At 40.8% G+C, this 18368-nt stretch overlaps 1 protein-coding gene across 6 annotated transcripts in view; it reads right to left on the bottom strand.

The window, feature by feature from the left end:
• Positions 1-350: 350 nt before the first annotated feature.
• The window catches only part of atg10 (ATG10 autophagy related 10 homolog (S. cerevisiae)), a 246932-nt gene continuing 228914 nt past the window's right edge, over positions 351-18368 (bottom strand). For all 6 annotated transcript variants that reach the window (XM_080189195.1, XM_080189198.1, XM_080189194.1 and 3 more), the window contains 2 exons: positions 3803-3920; positions 351-2877 (listed from right to left, as the gene is read on the bottom strand). In XM_080189195.1, the coding sequence (XP_080045321.1) occupies positions 2854-2877; positions 3803-3920 (142 nt within the window). In that variant the 3' untranslated portion in view covers positions 351-2853. The remainder of the gene's footprint in view (positions 2878-3802; positions 3921-18368) is intronic.

The raw sequence follows: 18368 nt of genomic DNA, 5'->3' as shown, positions 1-18368 counted from the left end.
AACATGCAATGGAACAACTCATTAAGGTTCCTTTGACAGCATCTTCCAAACCGATGAACTCTACCACTTAGAAAGACAATGGCAGCACATGCATAGGAGTATCACCATCCTCCAAATCATACCCGCCGAACTTGGAACCATAATCGCAATTCCTTCACTGTCGCCGGGTCAAAATCCCGGGATTCCCTTCCTTACTGCACTGTGAGTGTGCTGACACACAGTGATTCAAGAAGGCAACACATCACTACCTTCTCAAGGGGAATTAGGGATGGACAACATTAAAGACAACCACTTCATGTGAAAGAATAAATAAAATACATGTACACATGGCCTGTTCCAGAAAGGAAGCAACTATTGAAAGACTGCCAACCTAACATGACTATATCCAGAACTGTGATCACCTAATTCTATTAATAGTGCTGGGGACAAAATAACTTTCCAAGGTGAATGTGGATTGCTAAAGTTAGAGCCAGGTCACTCAGTGGTAAAATTAGAAAGTACATTTCCACACAAGGGACAGTGGAGCTCTGGAACATCCTCCCCCAATAGGTTGAAACTCAAGATTGCAAGATTCTTCTGAGGTTAGATTTTCAAAGGAAATGAAGCAAATGAGACTTAATGGAGTTGAGTTGCAGATCATCTATCATTGAACTGCACTGTGGAAGAAGCGCAAGGGGCTGAATGGACTAATTCTATTCCTAACTGTGCAATATATGTAAGCCAATTTCTCACCCAAGTAGAATCTTAATGAATTGTAATATTGACTTGTTCTAATTTCTTTTGTTTATTTCTGGAATTTGAATAGCTTATTTTCCGTAATAAAAGAATTTGCAGAAGGAAAGATTTTTGCTCATTTCTTTTGATACATTCATGGTAATTTTCTGAAGCGCAATCTATATTATTTTAATTCACTATATATAATCTCAGAATTATACGCTCCATTATACAGAAAACAACTGTACACATGGCAGAATGAGTAACCTGAGCAAAAGGCATTCAACCAATGGCAGTTAACAACTAAATTCACAGACAACAGCATGCAGCATTTTACAGTGTTCAGCTTGAGACATGCTTGAAAATTTTCAACTCCAAGGCACAAATATGTTCAAAATATTTCTGCATCTAATTTCATGTCCCCCAGACATCGAATGTGTGCTTTATTAAAACTCGACCGATGATTCTCTTTATAATGGAGGAGTGTGTCTGAAATTCCATCATAACAATGCGAATGGAACAATATGTTTGAGTGGAAAGTATAACATTATTAATATGATGCAACAACTGAAATGCGTGGAATGAAGAGAGATAGTTAGTGCAGTGATTTTTTTTGTGCTTAACACCTTAAGATATAGTGGGGAGAAGGTTAATGATGTCGCAAGGTGCTTGCTTCTTATCTTTCTGGAACCTTTAAATAACCAAAGAATTGCTGTTTAGTTGCCTTGGTTCAAGATTGGAAGTCCGCATACTCACTCAATTATTTTGCCTGTTGTCACATGTATATGCTGTACTTGCAATAGCTGATAAGCTAGACTTGCAAAATTACGTTCAACATGGTCTCAGCATCTGCCTGTCACTATTCCTTTCGTGGGCACCAGATTTATATTTATCTAAAATGTATGCAGGGCACGTGCACTCAATTGGCTACATCTTCTGTGCTCTGTTGAAAAAATGCCAAATAGGAGTGCAAGGAAATTAAAGTAATACAGTTTCAGAATTTTAAACTTTTGTACATTGTTATTTTAATGACTGATTCACAGCATGAAAGGAATTAATAGGTTTTCCAGAAATACTTCTGGTTTTTTTTAGTTTAAAAGGCAGTCAACTGCATTTGTTGTGCTAATATTCAAAAGTGCATCTTTAACCTTAAAACTGCAACTGGAATATAACCAGATAAGGTTAAGCAAATGTAAAAGCAGTGAATTAAAAATGCAAACAGTATCTCGAGTAATTGTTTGAGTATGTACAAAACAAATTAAACATTGGAAAGAAAACCAAGTTATTAAGTACAAATACATGAAAAAAAATCTAAGAATATTCCATTGTTAAACTTCATAATATTAACTTAAGTTAATAAATATGATGATATTTATTTTCAAATTGCCAACTCTAGGCATTTCCGGAGGTAGCTTAAGTTGACCTGAAGAGGGCTCCATTGTATTTCCATTCTGATTTGAGCTACTCAGTCGCAGCTTTTATAATACCTTATTTTCACTTATTTCTTTTGCACAATATGTGTCAACATAAAGCTAGATTTGCAGTCACTGAGACGCTTCCAAAAAAACAAAGAAAATGTAAACTATACGTTCAAAACAAAATGCATCCATCCATGTGTTTGAATCTTTGTGACAGCTACATAGAGAAAAGAAACAGGTTTAAGGGAACTTCCCGATATCATTCCCCAGTACAGCACGTTAATAATGTTCATAAACAAACAAATTGCTGTTTTTCCCCTTCTCAGGATGATCTCATTTATTTTCAGTTTTAATTTAATTCTATCGTGTCCAAATTATCTCAAGATTTCTGTTGAAAATGTGTCTTCCTTTTGGTGCTAAGTGCATTCTGCTACACTTCAACACACATGTCCACATTAGCTTTTACTGCCACAGTGTTTAAAAAAAACTCAAAGCTTAGAGCACACAGATGCTTTTGTTAACTATTAAAACCTCACTGTAACACAAGTCAAAGATAAGTTTTCTTCATTAGCACACAGACTAATCACAGAATGATTTAGATACTGAGAACAAATCTTGACAGTGCAAGAAAGAAGCTGTTGGTTAATTTTGGAGAAAGATCGTTGTTTATCTTAATAGAATTCAGTGGTGGCTTTTTTCTCAAATAGCAACTGGATTTTTTTTATTTATCCACTCCAATCACTCCCTAGAAAAGAAAGAGAATAGAAAATCTTATTTTGTGTGTAATTTTCCTGGTTTCTCCCCACACATGATTTCCCTTCGTTAGGAGTGTATGATGGTCTGCACACATTTAAGTTTACCAATCTCTGTGCCTCAAGTGACCCACCACTGGAATGAAGTGGGAAGGGACCACCTACTGAGATGATGTTTGCTGGAACTTGTCCCCTGCAGAAAACCTAAGTTCTGGATTTTAAGTTAGGCAAGTCCCTCAGCTATACTTGTATTCATAGAACCATAAAAGGTTCCAGCATGATAAGAAGGACATTCAACCCATCAAGAGGGCACCAGTGATTTGTCGTTAAGAGTAGAATGTTGTGCACACCAAATTAATATTAATTTTATGTATCCAAAATAATCTTCCATTTATATTAAACAAGAAATTGAAATGTTTTATGTTGAACTAATGGCCTGGCATTGTAAACATATATGTTAATGCATTTTAAAATTTATCAATATGAACATTATTAGGAAATCCCTACTATTAACAGTGAGAAAGCAAACCCCTTTTGATCAACTTAAAATCATTACATACTCATATACATTGAATCCCATAAGTCTTAATTGGATCACCACCTCTTTGCTTTTGAAAACATTTCCACTTTTCTTTCTCCAAGAAAGCCGCCACTTCCTTGTTCCTCATGGACAAAACATACAGCATTAAAAATTTACAAGCTAAGTGGGATTGTTGATAACTGGAGCATCTACATACCAAAGAACTGTAATATTGATATTTCTCATCGCAAACATCCCCTATAACAATGAAAAACACCCTTCTTATTCCTTTTACTTTATTCCTTTTCTCCAACTTACTGCTCCACATATTCGCTTCTGTTAAAACACTGTTAAACGGAAAGCACATTGTGGAAAATAAATGCATTGTACACACATACTTTTTTCAATTTTGGGTCGAAAATGCCCTGTGACACAGCTGTGGCATAGCTCAACGGCACATCAAGTCCCACTACTGGCCCCATCATGCTCAGCCAGCTTGTGATGTAATTTACATTCCTAAACAAAAGAAACATAAAATAAGCGTGACATTGTCTTTAAAAAATAGCACACTGAATTTTTTTATATAAGCGATTACAGTTTGGAAACATTTTTGTTTTCTATATTAGATTTAACAAAGCAGTATTTGCAATACAATAAGTGTGTGCTTTGCATTACCATGTATAACAAATACAAGTAAAACAGGCATTTTCAAAGGCACTTATAATGAATTACAAAGGGATTGCCTGCATGGCAGCACAGCTCATAACAGCCTGAAGTATTCTGATTCTGAATGTCAGTAACTCTGAAATGTGTTTCCAATCACCAGAAACCAGTCACATTTTTAAACATGTCTAAAAGGCAGAGTTTGAGCTCTGCAATGCTTTTTTTACCCCCTCCTTACATATTTTTCTCCTTACTCATCAGTTTCATCCACTCCCCCTTCTTGAAGGAACTGACTCCTTGGCTAATGATATGGCTCAGTGGGCACAGGGTGCTTTCCAGGGCCTCACTCTAATGGTCATTGTTCACATTTACCCTGAGCAGAAGCAGGGGGTTTCACTGTCATTGAGAGGGGTAGTGGTGGGAGGAAGGTGGTGGTTTACAGACAAACACTGTGCAGTCCTCATCAGCATCCAAACACAAACACTTGCATCGGGGGTCATTGGATAATGATAAGAACCAGCAACTTTAACTGTTTTGCCATTCTTTAACCCAGGAGTGATAAGGCCAGACTTAGCGCCCCTACCAGTGCTGTGGCTGAGAGCAGCAAATTCAGTTTATGCTCGGGTTGAATCCGGGTCCTTCCTGGTTATATCATTAAACTCCTCAGGTCAATAAACCATTGAGGGGAGAGCCCTAATAGATTCCTAACCTCCCTGCCCAGTATAAGTTTTACACAGATGAAACAAAACTATGAGAAGAAAGCAGGCAGTGTAAATCTAACAGAGACATAGAGGGCAATTTTCCCATTCCGACCCACAGATATGTTGGTGGGTCAGGTTGGGAGATGTGCGCGTGTGCTGATTTGCGGGATTCGCACATGCATTCCCGATGCACACATGACTCCCAGAACCAGAAAGCAGGCGCGGTCGAGACCGCAGGAAGACCAGATAAGTGATTTTAATCTATTTTTAATGTTATTTAAATATGATTATTGGGCCCAGGACTGAATCCTCTGGACCTGATAGCATTCCCCACCCACAAGTACAATTTCATTCCGGCGAGGTTTAGAATAGCTCGCTACTTTCAGGAGACCCTGCTGGAGTGAAGGGGGAGCAATTGGACCCCTCCTCCCCCAAGAGGTTGAGCGGCAGGGGGGCGGTGCCCTCTGGGCATAGGCACCCTGGCAGTGCCAGCTTGAGTTGCCTGGCACTGCCCAAGGGGCAAAGTGCCCATGGCACTGCCCATCAGGCATCACAGTGCCAAGGGAGCAGGGCTGAATGTGGGCGAGGCTTAGGGGTGATCGGTGGGGGTGGGGGAGTCTCGCTGTCACTTTGCATGGGGATTAGTCGGGGCTGGTGGGAGGCCAACGATTGGGGCGGGCATGTGGGGGAGGGGGTGGTCTGCTGGGGGGGGGGGGTGGCATCTGCCTCCCATGGGCAGGGGCTCTGCAGAGGTGGGGGTGGAACATCACTGCTAGGGGAAGAGGGAGGGAGCGAGGGGGAGAAAGATGCTGGAGATCGGGAAGCTTCAGGGGGCAGGGGGGTGGGGGAATTGGGGTTGGCCCAGGAATGGTTGTAAGGGCCGCGACGGGGCTGTGGGGGGTGCAGCACCGCAAGTGTCCTGGGCTGGCTAGCAGGCTGACAGTCCTGGCCCACTGCACATGCGCAGAGTTCCAGAAACATCAGCTTCTAGCGTGAATAGGCCCCGCCCCCGATTTTTTAATATTCACAATTGTGACCTCTGCATTGCACACACTGTGGGAGATTTGAACCTTAACTCCCACTGAAAGAAAATTGTGAATTACACTATTTTCCCTACCGATTCAGCACTTAGAATTTTTTTGAGAATCGCCTCCATAATATTAGTGCTAAATTTGTTTTACATCTTTTAGAATGCACATCAATTCTTTAACATTGCCCCCTCCTTAGCTAACCATAAATGACTTTTTTCCCCAGCAACCCAAAAGCAGAACGTTGAAAAGTAGAGGATAAAACTAGGTAATCTTTGTCAAATAACAGTATTCTACAAACAAGCTGAAGCAAACTCTGAATCTTTGTCTGTTCTTGGATACAATTTGTTGCAACAAAGGGGCAGATAGGTAGCAACTACTAAACCTCAATGCTAATCTGTCACTAATTATTCGATGGAACACAAGCTCAGCCAAACTGGCCACCAGTTTTCTCCACTTAGGTAGGGAAGAACCTTGCTTCTACCCATCCCTCATCCTTCATTGACCAGCACTGAAAATTTGTCTTCTAGAAACACAAAGTGCTGAAGAATCCCACCGTTGAACAGTATCTTTTAATGAATGATTATGAGTCACATTAGACATGAATGGTTGAAATCATATCGTGCAATATTAATAACCCTATGCTTAAGTATTCAGATGAAGTTAATGACTTAATCTGTTTGTTATTTTAACAAACGCTAACCCATTTAACAATATAGTCAATACCTTTGTTCAAATAATGATCCAAATAATTCGATCTGAATACGTTAACCTCTTTTGTCACTAATAGTTGTTTGATAGTACAGAACTTGAGTATTGCTGAAAAAAAGAAATGTTGCTGAAACTTTTTGTCTTGTACTATCATGACAAATGCAAAAATGCCAAATTTCAAAGAGAGCAACAACTTAAACAGTGTGAGAAAAGAGGTGCTGATTGGTTGGCAAATCAGTTCTAATTGGTTGATTGCCATTGCCCCCATGCTTTTGTTTATTCAAAAGGTACAATATCTGCGTATATTCCTTTTGCTTGTATTGGACTGGTCCCTGCATATGAATACATGCAACTTCGAACAAGCTTAAGTGAGCTTTGTTACATGCCTGACTGACAGTCTTAAATCAGTTGTTAGTGCCATTCTTAGCATACTCAGAATTGCTCAGCAAGTGCTGCCCAATTGAGGAATCACATTCAACATCAGACATTATACTCTGACTTTTGTAAGCACAGGTTGTTTAAGTACAGTTAGTATTCTTCCTATTGTGAACAGTCAAAGGGGTGTGTTGTTCAATAATGATCTGCTGCTGTTCAATGGGATACACAGCCTATATACCTGGCAGTTCACTGGCACTGAAGTTCATTTGCCACATCACTCATTTCTGTGATAGACCGAATATCTTTTTGGCTTGATGACAGCATCCTGTTTGTGGAAAGTATCACTTGTGTTGCCACATAGCAACAGTGTGAAACAGCTAGATTCACCATTTGCTCGAATTTTTGAGGTACTTTACCATTCCGGGGTAATTTGAGGTAGACTGGGCACTTTTCAATGTTGTCATTTTTTTTTACACAGTTTGATAGATATTGTTGTAACTGTACTGGAATAGCTTGGTTAGAGGCACAGCTAGTTCAAGCACAAGTTTCAAAAACTAAACTGTTGTAATGGCCTATAGCCTTGGCTGTGGCCAGTGTGTTCAGCCATTTCTTGCTATCACGTTGAGCAAATCAAATTTTCTGAAGACTGGCAAATGCTGCCAATCTCAGCCAAGATGGTTCAATATTTCTGATAAAGATGTAAATTTTTTCAGAACTAGAAGCAGGAGAAGGCCATTCAATCCTTCGGGGCTACTCGCCATTCATTTTGATCATGACTTATCATCAAATTCTATATCCTAATCTCCTCTTCCCCCCCCATATCCCTTGATCCCTTTAGCCCCAAGAGCTATATCTAATTTCTTCTTGAAATCAGGCAACATTTTGGCCTCAACCATATTATGTGGTAGTTAATTCCACACATTCACCACCCAGACAGTGGTGAAATTTCTTCTCACATTCTTTCTGAATTTACTCTGTCTAACCCTATTAGAATTTTATAAGTTTCTGTGAGATTCCCTCTCATTCTTCTAAGCTCCAGTGACTATAATCCTAACCAACTTAGTCTCTCCTCATGACAAACCTGCCTGGTAAATCTTTGCTGTATTCCCTCTATAGCTAGGACATCTTTCCTAAGGACGCCAAAACTGCATGCAATTTTCCAGATGTGGCCTCACCAACGCCCTATACAAGTGCAGCAAAACATCGGTATGCCTATACTCAAATCCTCTTAATATAAGAACATAAGAACATAAGAAATAGGAGCAGGAGTAGGCCATCTAGCCCTTCGAGCCTGCCCCGCCATTCAATAAGATCATGGCTGATCTGTTGTGGCTCAGTTCCACTTTCCCGCCCTCTCCCCATAACCCTTAATCCCCTCTCTTATCAAGAACCCATCAACCCGCTTCTTAAAAATATTTAGCGAGGCAGCCTCCACCACTTCAACGGGCAGAGAATTCCAGAGATTCACCACCCTTTGAGTGAAGAAGTTCCTCCTCAACTCCGTTCTAAACCGCCTCCCCTTTATCTTGAGGCTGTGCCCCCTAGTCCTACTGTCTTTTTTGAGCGGGAAGAGTCTCTCCACCTCTATCCTATCCATCCCATTCATCATCTTATACGTCTCAATGAGATCTCCCCTCATTCTTCTAAACTCTAACGAGTACAAGCCTAGTTTATTCAGCCTCTCCTCATAGCTCAATCCCCTCAACTCCGGTATCAGCCTAGTAAACCTCCTCTGCACTCCCTCCAGGGCCAAAATATCCTTGCGTAGGTGCGGCGCCCAAAACTGCACACAGTACTCCAGCTGCGGCCTCACCAATGCCCTATACAGCTGCAGCAAGACCTCCCTACTTTTATATTCAATCCCCCTCGCTATGAAGGCCAGCATCCCATTCGCCTTCCTGACCACCTGCTGCACCTGCAAGCTGGGTTTTTGCGACTCATGCACAAGGACCCCGAGGTCCCTCTGCACCGTCGCCTGCTGCAGTTTTTCGCCACGTAAGTAATAGTCCTTCCTACCATTCTTCCTACCAAAGTGGACCACCTCGCACTTGCCAACATTAAATTCCATTTGCCATTTCCTGGCCCATTCGCCCAGCCTATCTAGATCCTTCTGCAGACTCTCCACACCCTCCACACAATTTGCCTTTCCCCCAATCTTGGTGTCATCAGCAAATTTCGACACCCTGCACTCGGTTCCCTCCTCCAGATCATCTATATAAATGGTAAATAGTGGTAAATAAATGGTAAATATGAAGGCCAACAGACCATTTGTCTTTACTGCCTGTTGTACCTGTGCATGGATCTCACCCATCTCTTGTGGATTTGCACACAGATGACTTTGTTGATCCTTAAGAGGCCCTACTCTCTCCCTAGTTACTGTTTTGCCATTGTATGCATTTGTAGAAGCTCTTTGGATTCTCCTTTGCCTTATCTGCTAAAACAATCTAATGTCCCCTTTTTGACCTCCTGATTTCTCTCTTAACTCCGATAACCTCTATACTCTTCAAGAGATCTACTTGATTCCAGCTGTCTATGCGTGTCATATGCCTCCTTCTTCTTTTTGACCAGGGCCTCAATATCCCAAGTCATCCAGGGTTCCTACTTCAACCAGCCTTGCCATTCACTCTAAAAGGAATGTGCTTACTCTGAACGCTGGTCAACACACTTTTAAAAGCCCCCCACTTACCAGATGTCCCTTTGCCTGCCAACAGACTATCCTAATCAACTTTTGAAAGTTCTTGTCTAAAACCAGTTTAGAATTTTAACTTTTCAGCCAGACCTATCATTCTCCACAGCTATCTTAAAACTAATGGAATTATGGTCACTGGTCGCAAAGTGATCCCTCATTAACACTTCTGTTACCTGTCCTTCCTTATTTCCCAAGAGGATGTCAGGTTTTGCCCCCTCTTAGTCGTGCCATCCACATATCGAATGAGAAATTCCTCCAGAATATACTCAACAAATTTCTCTCCACCCAAGCTCCTGCACTGAGAATATTTTTTGTCAAGATCAAGGACACGTCCGTAGTTTTTTTTCTGATAATTCTACATTGCTGTCTAATAAATAGAGGGGTGGCAGGACGCCACAGTACCACGGAGTGCACATCCTACACCATGTTGGAACTCCAGCTTGTTCCATGTATTGGCCAAGCATGTATAGGAATTGACATCAGTTCAAGAGATTGAGCTGCAGTTTTCAGAGTTTGAGCAGGACACACTCTTGCACCACCCAAGTTCTCCTTGCCTGTGTGAAGGATGCAGGATAATCACCTCCTGAAACTCGCAGATGCACTAGAATGACAGCAGCTGGTGTCACTCCAGTGCATCCGTGTGTTTTAGGAGATGGTCAGCACGCAGCCTCCACACACAGACAAGGAGAACGAGGCAGGTAGTACTAGAGTCCCAAATGCACTCTGCTCTCTAACTGGTTTTCAGTTCTGAGGACAGCGATTGTTCCTCTGGGGATTATAGTCAGAACCAAGCCCACAGCACCAAGGATGCAGCAGCTGTGTAGTGGAGGAGGAGGATCAGGAAAGCAACATTGCTAGAAAATGTAATAATTAGTAAGACAGACAGGCATTTCCGTGACAGCGGATGTGATTCCATCATGGTATGTTGCCTCCGTGGTGCCAAGGTCAAGAATGTCACTGAGCAAATGTGGAACATTTTGGGGGGAGGGGGGTGGGGAGCTAGGATTGTCAGAGATCATGGTCCACATCGGTACAATTGGAAAAAGAGGGATCAGGAGCAATAAGAAGATTTTAGGACCCAAAATATTGGTAATCAAGATTTCAAAAGTAATAATCTCTACATTATGCCTAGTGTCATGGGCTAGTGAATACAAAAACAGGAGGGTATCTGCATGTCTGGAGAGATGATTCAGGAGGAGGTCTTTAGACTCTTGGGTATTAGAATTGATTCTGGATGTTATGATGTGTGTTTTTTAAATGTCTCAATGAGGAGATCTTGCGACATCTATGTTTGAAATGTGTCATTTATAGCTATTAATTATTTACAGATCACAGATTACTGATATGCATGGAGCAGTTGTCTACATGCAGGCTGGGCTGCTTCTAGAGTGTTCTTTCAGAGTCTCTTTCCATGTGACTCTATACATGGGTGGCACAGTGGTTAGCTCTGCTTCCTCATAGTGCCAGGGTCCTGGGTTTGATTCCTGGCTTGGTCACTGTGCAGAGTTTGCATAATCTCCCCGTGTCTGTCTTTTCTCCCACAGTCCGAAAAACATGCTGCTTAGATGCACTGGCCATGCTAAATTCTCCCTCAGTGTACCCGAACAGGTTCCAGAGTGTGGTGACGAGGGGATTTTCACAGTAGCATCATCGCAGTGTTAATGCGAGCCTACATGTGACACTAATAAATAAACTTCAACCATCATACCATGGATAGTGCTATTCTCCCATCCCATGTTAACCTTTGCTCTGCTGAGCACGTATACATGAGATAACATGCACCCAATATTGCAACACTAGAGGAGATGGAACCTGTAGAAGCTCGGCAGGTTGCACCTCAATTCAGGTGGAACTAATATCTTTATGGGTTGACTTGTTAGTGCTGGTTGGGAGGGTTTAGATTAGTTTGACAGGCAAATGGGAACCTGCATGTAGATTCAGAAGGAAAAGAAGCACACCTGAAAATAGAAAGTAGAAAATTAAGAGTGTGAAAGACAGAGGAAACAAATACTAGAAATAGCAAAAATATTTGGCACTGCATGATGGATTACACTTCAAGGCAAGGAATCTAGTGAATAAGGCAGTTGAGTCAGAGTCACAGAGATTTACAACATGGAAACAAGCCCTTCAGCCCATCTTGTCTATGCTGCCCACTTTTTACCATTACGCAAGTCTCAATTGCTCACATTTGGCCCATATCCCTCATTGCCAATCTTATTCATGTAACTGTTGAAATGCTTTTCAAAATTGTACCCGCCTCTATTACTACCTCTGGCAACTCTTTCCAGACACTCACCACCGTGTGTGTGAAAGAACTGCCCCTCTGGACCCTTTTGTATCTCTCCCCTCTCACCTTAAACCTCTACCCTCTATTTTTAGATTCCCCTATTTTTGGAAATGGTATTGACTATCTAGCTGATCTATGCTCCTCATTATTTTATAGACCTCTATAAGATTGCCCCTAAGTTTCCTACGCTCCAGGGAAAAAAGTCCCAGTTTCAGCCTCTCCTTATAACTCAAATGATCAAGTCCTGATAGCATCCTAGTAAATCTTCTCTGCACTCTTTCTAATAATATCCTTTCTATAATAGGGGACCAGAACTGTTCATAGTATTCCAAGTGTGGCCTTACCAATGACTTGTACAACTTCAACAAGACATCCCAATTCCTGTATTCAATGTTCTGACCAATGAAACCAAGTATGCCGAATGCCTTCTTCATCACTCTGATCACCTGTGATTCCACTTTCAAGGAATTATGAGCATGTACTCCTAGATTTCTCTGTTCTATAACTCTCCCCAACACCCTACCATTAACTGAATAAATCCTGTTCAATCTACCAAAATGCATCACCTCGCATTTATCTAATTTAAACTCCATCTGCCATTCATCAGCCCACTGGCCCAATTGATCAAGATCCTGTTACAATCCTAGATAACCTTCTTCACTGTCCGCTATGCCACCAATCTTGGTGTTATCTGCAAGCTCACTAACCTTGCCTCCTAAATTCCCATTCAAATCATTAATATAAATGACAAATAACAGTGGACCCAGCACCGATTCCTGAGGCACACTGCTGGTCACAGGCCTCCAGTTTGAAAAACAATCCTCTACAGCCCCCCTCTCTCTTCTGTCATCAAGCAAATTTTGTATCCAATTAGCTACTTCACCCTAGATCCTGAGATTTAACCTTATGTGTTGAGGACATACATAGACATGTGGAAGTGTGGTATCATAGCTACTACTGAAACATAGCTTCAAAAGGGCAGGCATAGTAACTGGTGTTCCTGGTGACAGACATCCCAAATGTGATAGAGGGATTAAAATAGGAGGTGGGGTTGTAATACCGGTTAATGAGGCAATTACAGCCATGAAGATGGATCATCAGGGGTGATCTTATAAAGTCTAAATAAATCATCAAGTGAGGCCATACTGGTTGAATTGCAGAACAGAAAAAGGCAATTACCCCTGTTGGAAGTATACTACAGATGCCGAAACAGAAAAAAAAACTGTAGACAAATTTCTGAGAAGCATATGAACAACAAGGTAGCCATATTAGGGGATTTCAACTCCACTAATATTAACTGGGATTGAATCAGTGTAAAACGGACAGATGGAACAGAATTATTAAAATGCATTCACAAGAATTCCACCTCTCCCTACCTACCCTACCACTGCATAGAAGTTCAGTGGGGAACCCCCACATTGTAAGAATTGGGGAGTCCCTAATGGGAAGAATGGCTGCCGTGCTGTCATTTAATGACCAATTGGTCCTTAATTTATAAATTGTTCTCATCCCAGTTTTATATGGGAGACATCTTGTTTTTAAACTATTTTTCTATCAAAAGAGAAAATATCATTTCATCATCCAATCTCTCAAGTCCCCTCAGGATATTATGGTGGAATTCCCTGTCCATTCATGCCGGTGGGATACTCCAGTCCTGTCGGTAGTGCACCCCTGCCTGTGGGTTTCCCACTGCTAGCAAACAAGGTGCCATCTCCCGCCAGCTGGGAGGCTGAAGAATTTCGCCCTATATGTTTCAATAAGATCACCTTTGGTACTTCTAAACTCCAAAGGGCACAGGCCCAACATCTCCTCAGAAGATAACCCCTCCCTACCCTGGATATCAGTCAAGTGAACTTCTCTGAACTGTTTTTAATGCATTTACAACCTTCCTTCAATGAGACCAAAGTTGTAGACAGCATTCCAGGTATGGTCTTAACAACACCCTGCACAACCGTAACAAAACATCCCTAGTTTTATATTCCATGCCCCTTGCAATAAACACCAACATTCCATTTGCCTTCCTAATCTTGCTGCAGCGTATACTCATTTTTCCTGATTCACATGCCAGGATACCCTGTCCTCTCTGTATCTCAGGGTTTTCTATTTAAATAATATACCATATTCCATCCTTTCTGCCAAACTAGTTAACGGTTTCCCTCATTATCCTCCATTTGCCAAACGTGTGCCCACTCATTTATCTACATATCTTTGAAGGTTTCTTGTGTCCTCTTTGTTACAATTTCCTGTCTACCTTTGTGTCAACAGCAAATTTAACAACCTTATATATAGTCCCTTTATCCAGGTCATTGATATAAATTGTAACTATTTGAGGCCCCAGCACTGATCCCTATGTTCCTCCATTTGTCATTTCCTACCAAGCTGAAAAGGACCTATTTCTGCCTACTCTCCATTAGCCAAACAATCTATCCATATTTATAGGTAATTCCCTATACCATGAGCTCTTATTTTATACAGTAACTGTTGATGTGACACCTTGACAAATGCCTTCTGGAAATCGAAGTATAGCATATCCACAGGTTTCTCTTTATCCATGTTGCTTGATACTTCCTCAAAGAGCTCCAAAAATTGGTCAAACGATTTTGCTTTCACAAAACTATGTTGACTTTGCCTGACTGCATTGAGATTTTCTAAGTGCCCTATTATAACCATCTTAATAATAGATTCCAGCAATTTGCCTGTGACAGATGTTAAGCCAACCGGCCTGTAGTTTCCAACTGTTAAGTCTTCCTCCTTTCCTGAAGAGAGGTGATACTTGCTATTTTCCAATTTGACGAGACCTTTCCAGAACCTAAGGAAAATTAAAACCGATTGATTTACTATCTCACTTATCTGCATAATATTATCTATATATTTGGGTGGCACAGTGGTAGCACTAGCAGTGGTAGTGCTGCCTCATAGCGCCAGGGGCCCAGGCTCGATTCCCAGTTCAGGTAACTGTCCGTGTGGAGTCTGCACGTTCTCCCTGTGCTGGCATGGGTTTCCTCCAGGTGCTCTGGTTTCCTCCCACAGTCCAAAGATATGCGGGTTAGGTGGATTGGCCATGCTAAATTGCCCCTTAGTGTCAGGGGGATTAGTCGGGTAAATATGTGTGGTAACAGGTCTGGGTGAGATTGTGGTTGGTGCAGACTCGATGGGCCCAATGGCCTCCTCCTGCACTGTAGGATTCTGTGGTTCTATGATTCTATCTCAGCCACTATTTCATGTAAGACTCCAGGAGAAGTCCATCGGGACGTGGAGATTTCCAAGGTCCTCCTTCCCTTTCATTGCCTGATTCATAAATATTTCTGTTGATGTCATTTGAATCCTCTTCAGGGAACACAAAATGTCTGTTCAATTCATCTGCTATTTCCTTATCTTCCATTATTGATTCCCCAGACTGAGGCAATGATTTTCCAAGCTCCTGTCGTGGCAGATTCGGTGGCCCAGCAACAATCAATTTTTTTTTGCTGACACTGGATGATCCAGAAAATCCCACCCTCATTCTCTAGAGGAACGACACTGATTTTGGCCATTGTTTTTCCTTTTTAAATACCTGTAGAAAATTTCTGTTTAAACATTCCTCGCAAACTTTCTCTTGTGCTTCTTATTAATTTCTTCCTCTTTATTAATCTTTTATTCATTCTTCGTTGTTCTTTATTTTCTGTCTAATTTTCTGATTTGCCACACATCTTTGTGGAATTATACATTTTTTTCTTTCAATTTGATGTTCTCTTTAACTTCCTCAGTTAAACACAGATGACATAACATTCCCAGAGTCTTTCTCACCGGAATATATCTTTTCTGAGTATTCTGAAACATTCTGAAATGTCTACCACTGCATCTCTACCGACCTATCCCTTAACCTAATTTCCTAGTTCACTTAAGCCAGCACTGTCTTTATGCCCTCATAATTGCCCTTATTTAAGTCTAAAACACTAATCTTAGATCCACTCTTCTCTCCATCAACCTGAATGCAAAATTCAACTATTTTACGATCACTGTTACCTGTCTACACTACTGTTACAATCCCAGCTGATGCTATAATTGTTTGGGAAGATTTCAGAATAAAACCCTGCCTCAAAGGACCATAACCTTTATGATTTTTTATAAAACATGGAGGAACAGAGTCACAGGATCGCAAATTAGGTTTAACAACAAGAAAAAAATCTTTATCGAGCATGAAAACAATGGAGTATGATACAATACTCCTTTACTCCTCCCTTAGTTTAACAAATATATACAGATTAACATGGATTATGAAGTGTATCTAAGCTATGACAGTCTTAGTAACAAAATGTCCCTTTAAATGTACAAGATGGCTCTGGTCAACTACACTCTCCACTCTGAACCTCAAGTGAACGTCTCTGGATGTCTCCTTGAATCCCCCAGATGATTGTTACATTAGAGTTTCTAAACTCTATTCACAAAACACACACTCTAAAATCTCCTTTCATAATAATTCTCTCCATCGTCCCGAAACCAGTCCAGTTTTCCCAAATGACTCTTTTGAACAAAGTCTCTGGTCCACTTTGAACAACGAATCCAGTATTCAGATTTTACCACTTCTTCTTTAGGAGTTTTTTGTCTTGGCTATTGTAAAAACTGTTCATAATTGCTTTAGCTATCGATGTCCAAACTCTATCAAGCTTTTGATTTACCTCCAAAGTCTGCTTTCCCACTTTAAATCTCGTTATTGCAACTCATTACTTCAGAACACCTTTTTTTAAACTTTCCCCCTTAAATTCTCCTGAATAAATTAAATTTATTAATTTAATTACATTTGCCTCCTTTCTGTGCTCTTAACTTCAGTCTTATTAAGACATTCTTTATGCCCCAATTCCTCGGTTATCTGGACTGTATCTGGTTCTTTAAGAATGCCAGTTTGCAGCTCTCTTGTCCTGTCCAGTCTTTCTTCTGACAGATTTTCACTCCTCAGTGTCCTGTCTCCAACTGCAAACAAATTCAGCTAAACTAAGAACAAAAAACCTTTCCACCTTAGATGGGCTCAGTTGCTAAGCAACCATTGCTACTTCCATTAATTCTTCACACCATAACCCTCTCTAAGAACAAATAAAACACAGTTTGAATTGAACTAACCCTCACACATGCAAACAACTTTGTCCAGCATGAATCTAACTATAGATTTTAGCCTTACAGGCACAGAAACACTTAAAATGCTACCTTATTTCTAATGTTTACCAATACAAATATAAATCCCTTAAAACTACTTTTGTTTTGCTAACACTATGAGATCATTAACTGATCGTGTCTCATTGCATATTATCAGATCTAGTATAGCCTGCTCCCTGGTTGGTGCTAGAAAATACCCTAAGGAACTGTCCCAAAAAACATTCTATGAACTCATCATCCAGGCTACCATTGTCATAATTGATTGGTCCAGACGCTGTCATAGAGAAAGAGCAGAACTATAGGTCTCCCAATCCCAAGTAATTCAATAAATATGAGAGATCTGACCGAGGTGTTCAGCACAACATCAGAAAATCTCGATGTTTTCTGCCATGTTGTGCTACTCTTGCATTTTTCAGAGTTGAAGCTCAATTTCACAATGGCTTCCAGCATCTGCTCTAGCCAAAATAACTCTCTCCTTCAGGAGGTACAGGTTGACTTTAAGTAGTAACTTCATGCTGGCGGAATCTTCCAATTTTGCTGATGGCCTTGCCGTAGGTATTGTGGCAGTGAGGGGTGCATTCAATGGGAAACCTCATTAAGAACGGTGGGACCAGAAAATCCTGCCACCAACCAATGGCGAGCCGCATCTACTGTCGCAAAACACCTAGCGGGTTGCATGGAAGATCCTGCCCATAGGCTAATTTGAACCCATACTAACCTCCTGCAATTTTTTGCATGCTATTCAGGCATTCAGGCACTGCAGTGTTTAGCCACACACCACAATCATTTAATGAGCAGATAGCACAAAGTTTGCATGCTGCCTGAATCACAAGGAATGCCCATGTATGATGCCCACACCCATTTCAGGTCAAAATGAATTTCACAGCCACAGACTGTGTGGAGTGAACCAATGATACAGTTACTTTGGGAGTTAAACATTGACTCCATCTGATCTGAAATTCCAACTGCTTTAACACTTGTGATAAGTGCCCAGCCTTCAGAGTACAGGAATGATACAGGAGTATAGAAAGGCAATGTTGAATTTTACAACCAATTTTAGGTGTGCTTTCAGTATTGTCTATGGAATCATTGTTAACTTAACCTCATCTTTTCAGTTATTTTTATTCAATAAGCTGTATCCAAGGATAGATTCATGACCTTTCATCATTTAAAAAAATTATTTGAAAAAGGAGTTTAACTTACTCTACCTCAAGAACAGACAGGAAGACATAATTACAGCATGACAATTTTACACAGGCAGTTTCTATTATATATGCTGTCCTGGGAATTTGTCATGAAATATAGAAACAAGGAAAGAATGTATGGGCTGAATTTTAATGTTTCAATGTACTTTAAAATGGGAAAAGCCAGCACAGT

Source organism: Carcharhinus amblyrhynchos, chromosome 5, assembly GCF_965287045.1.
Source record: "Carcharhinus amblyrhynchos chromosome 5, sCarAmb.v2.hapA, whole genome shotgun sequence".
NCBI lineage: Eukaryota > Metazoa > Chordata > Chondrichthyes > Carcharhiniformes > Carcharhinidae > Carcharhinus > Carcharhinus amblyrhynchos.
Note: the sequence above shows the minus strand (reverse complement) of the source record. Positions and strands in the feature narration are given on the sequence as shown.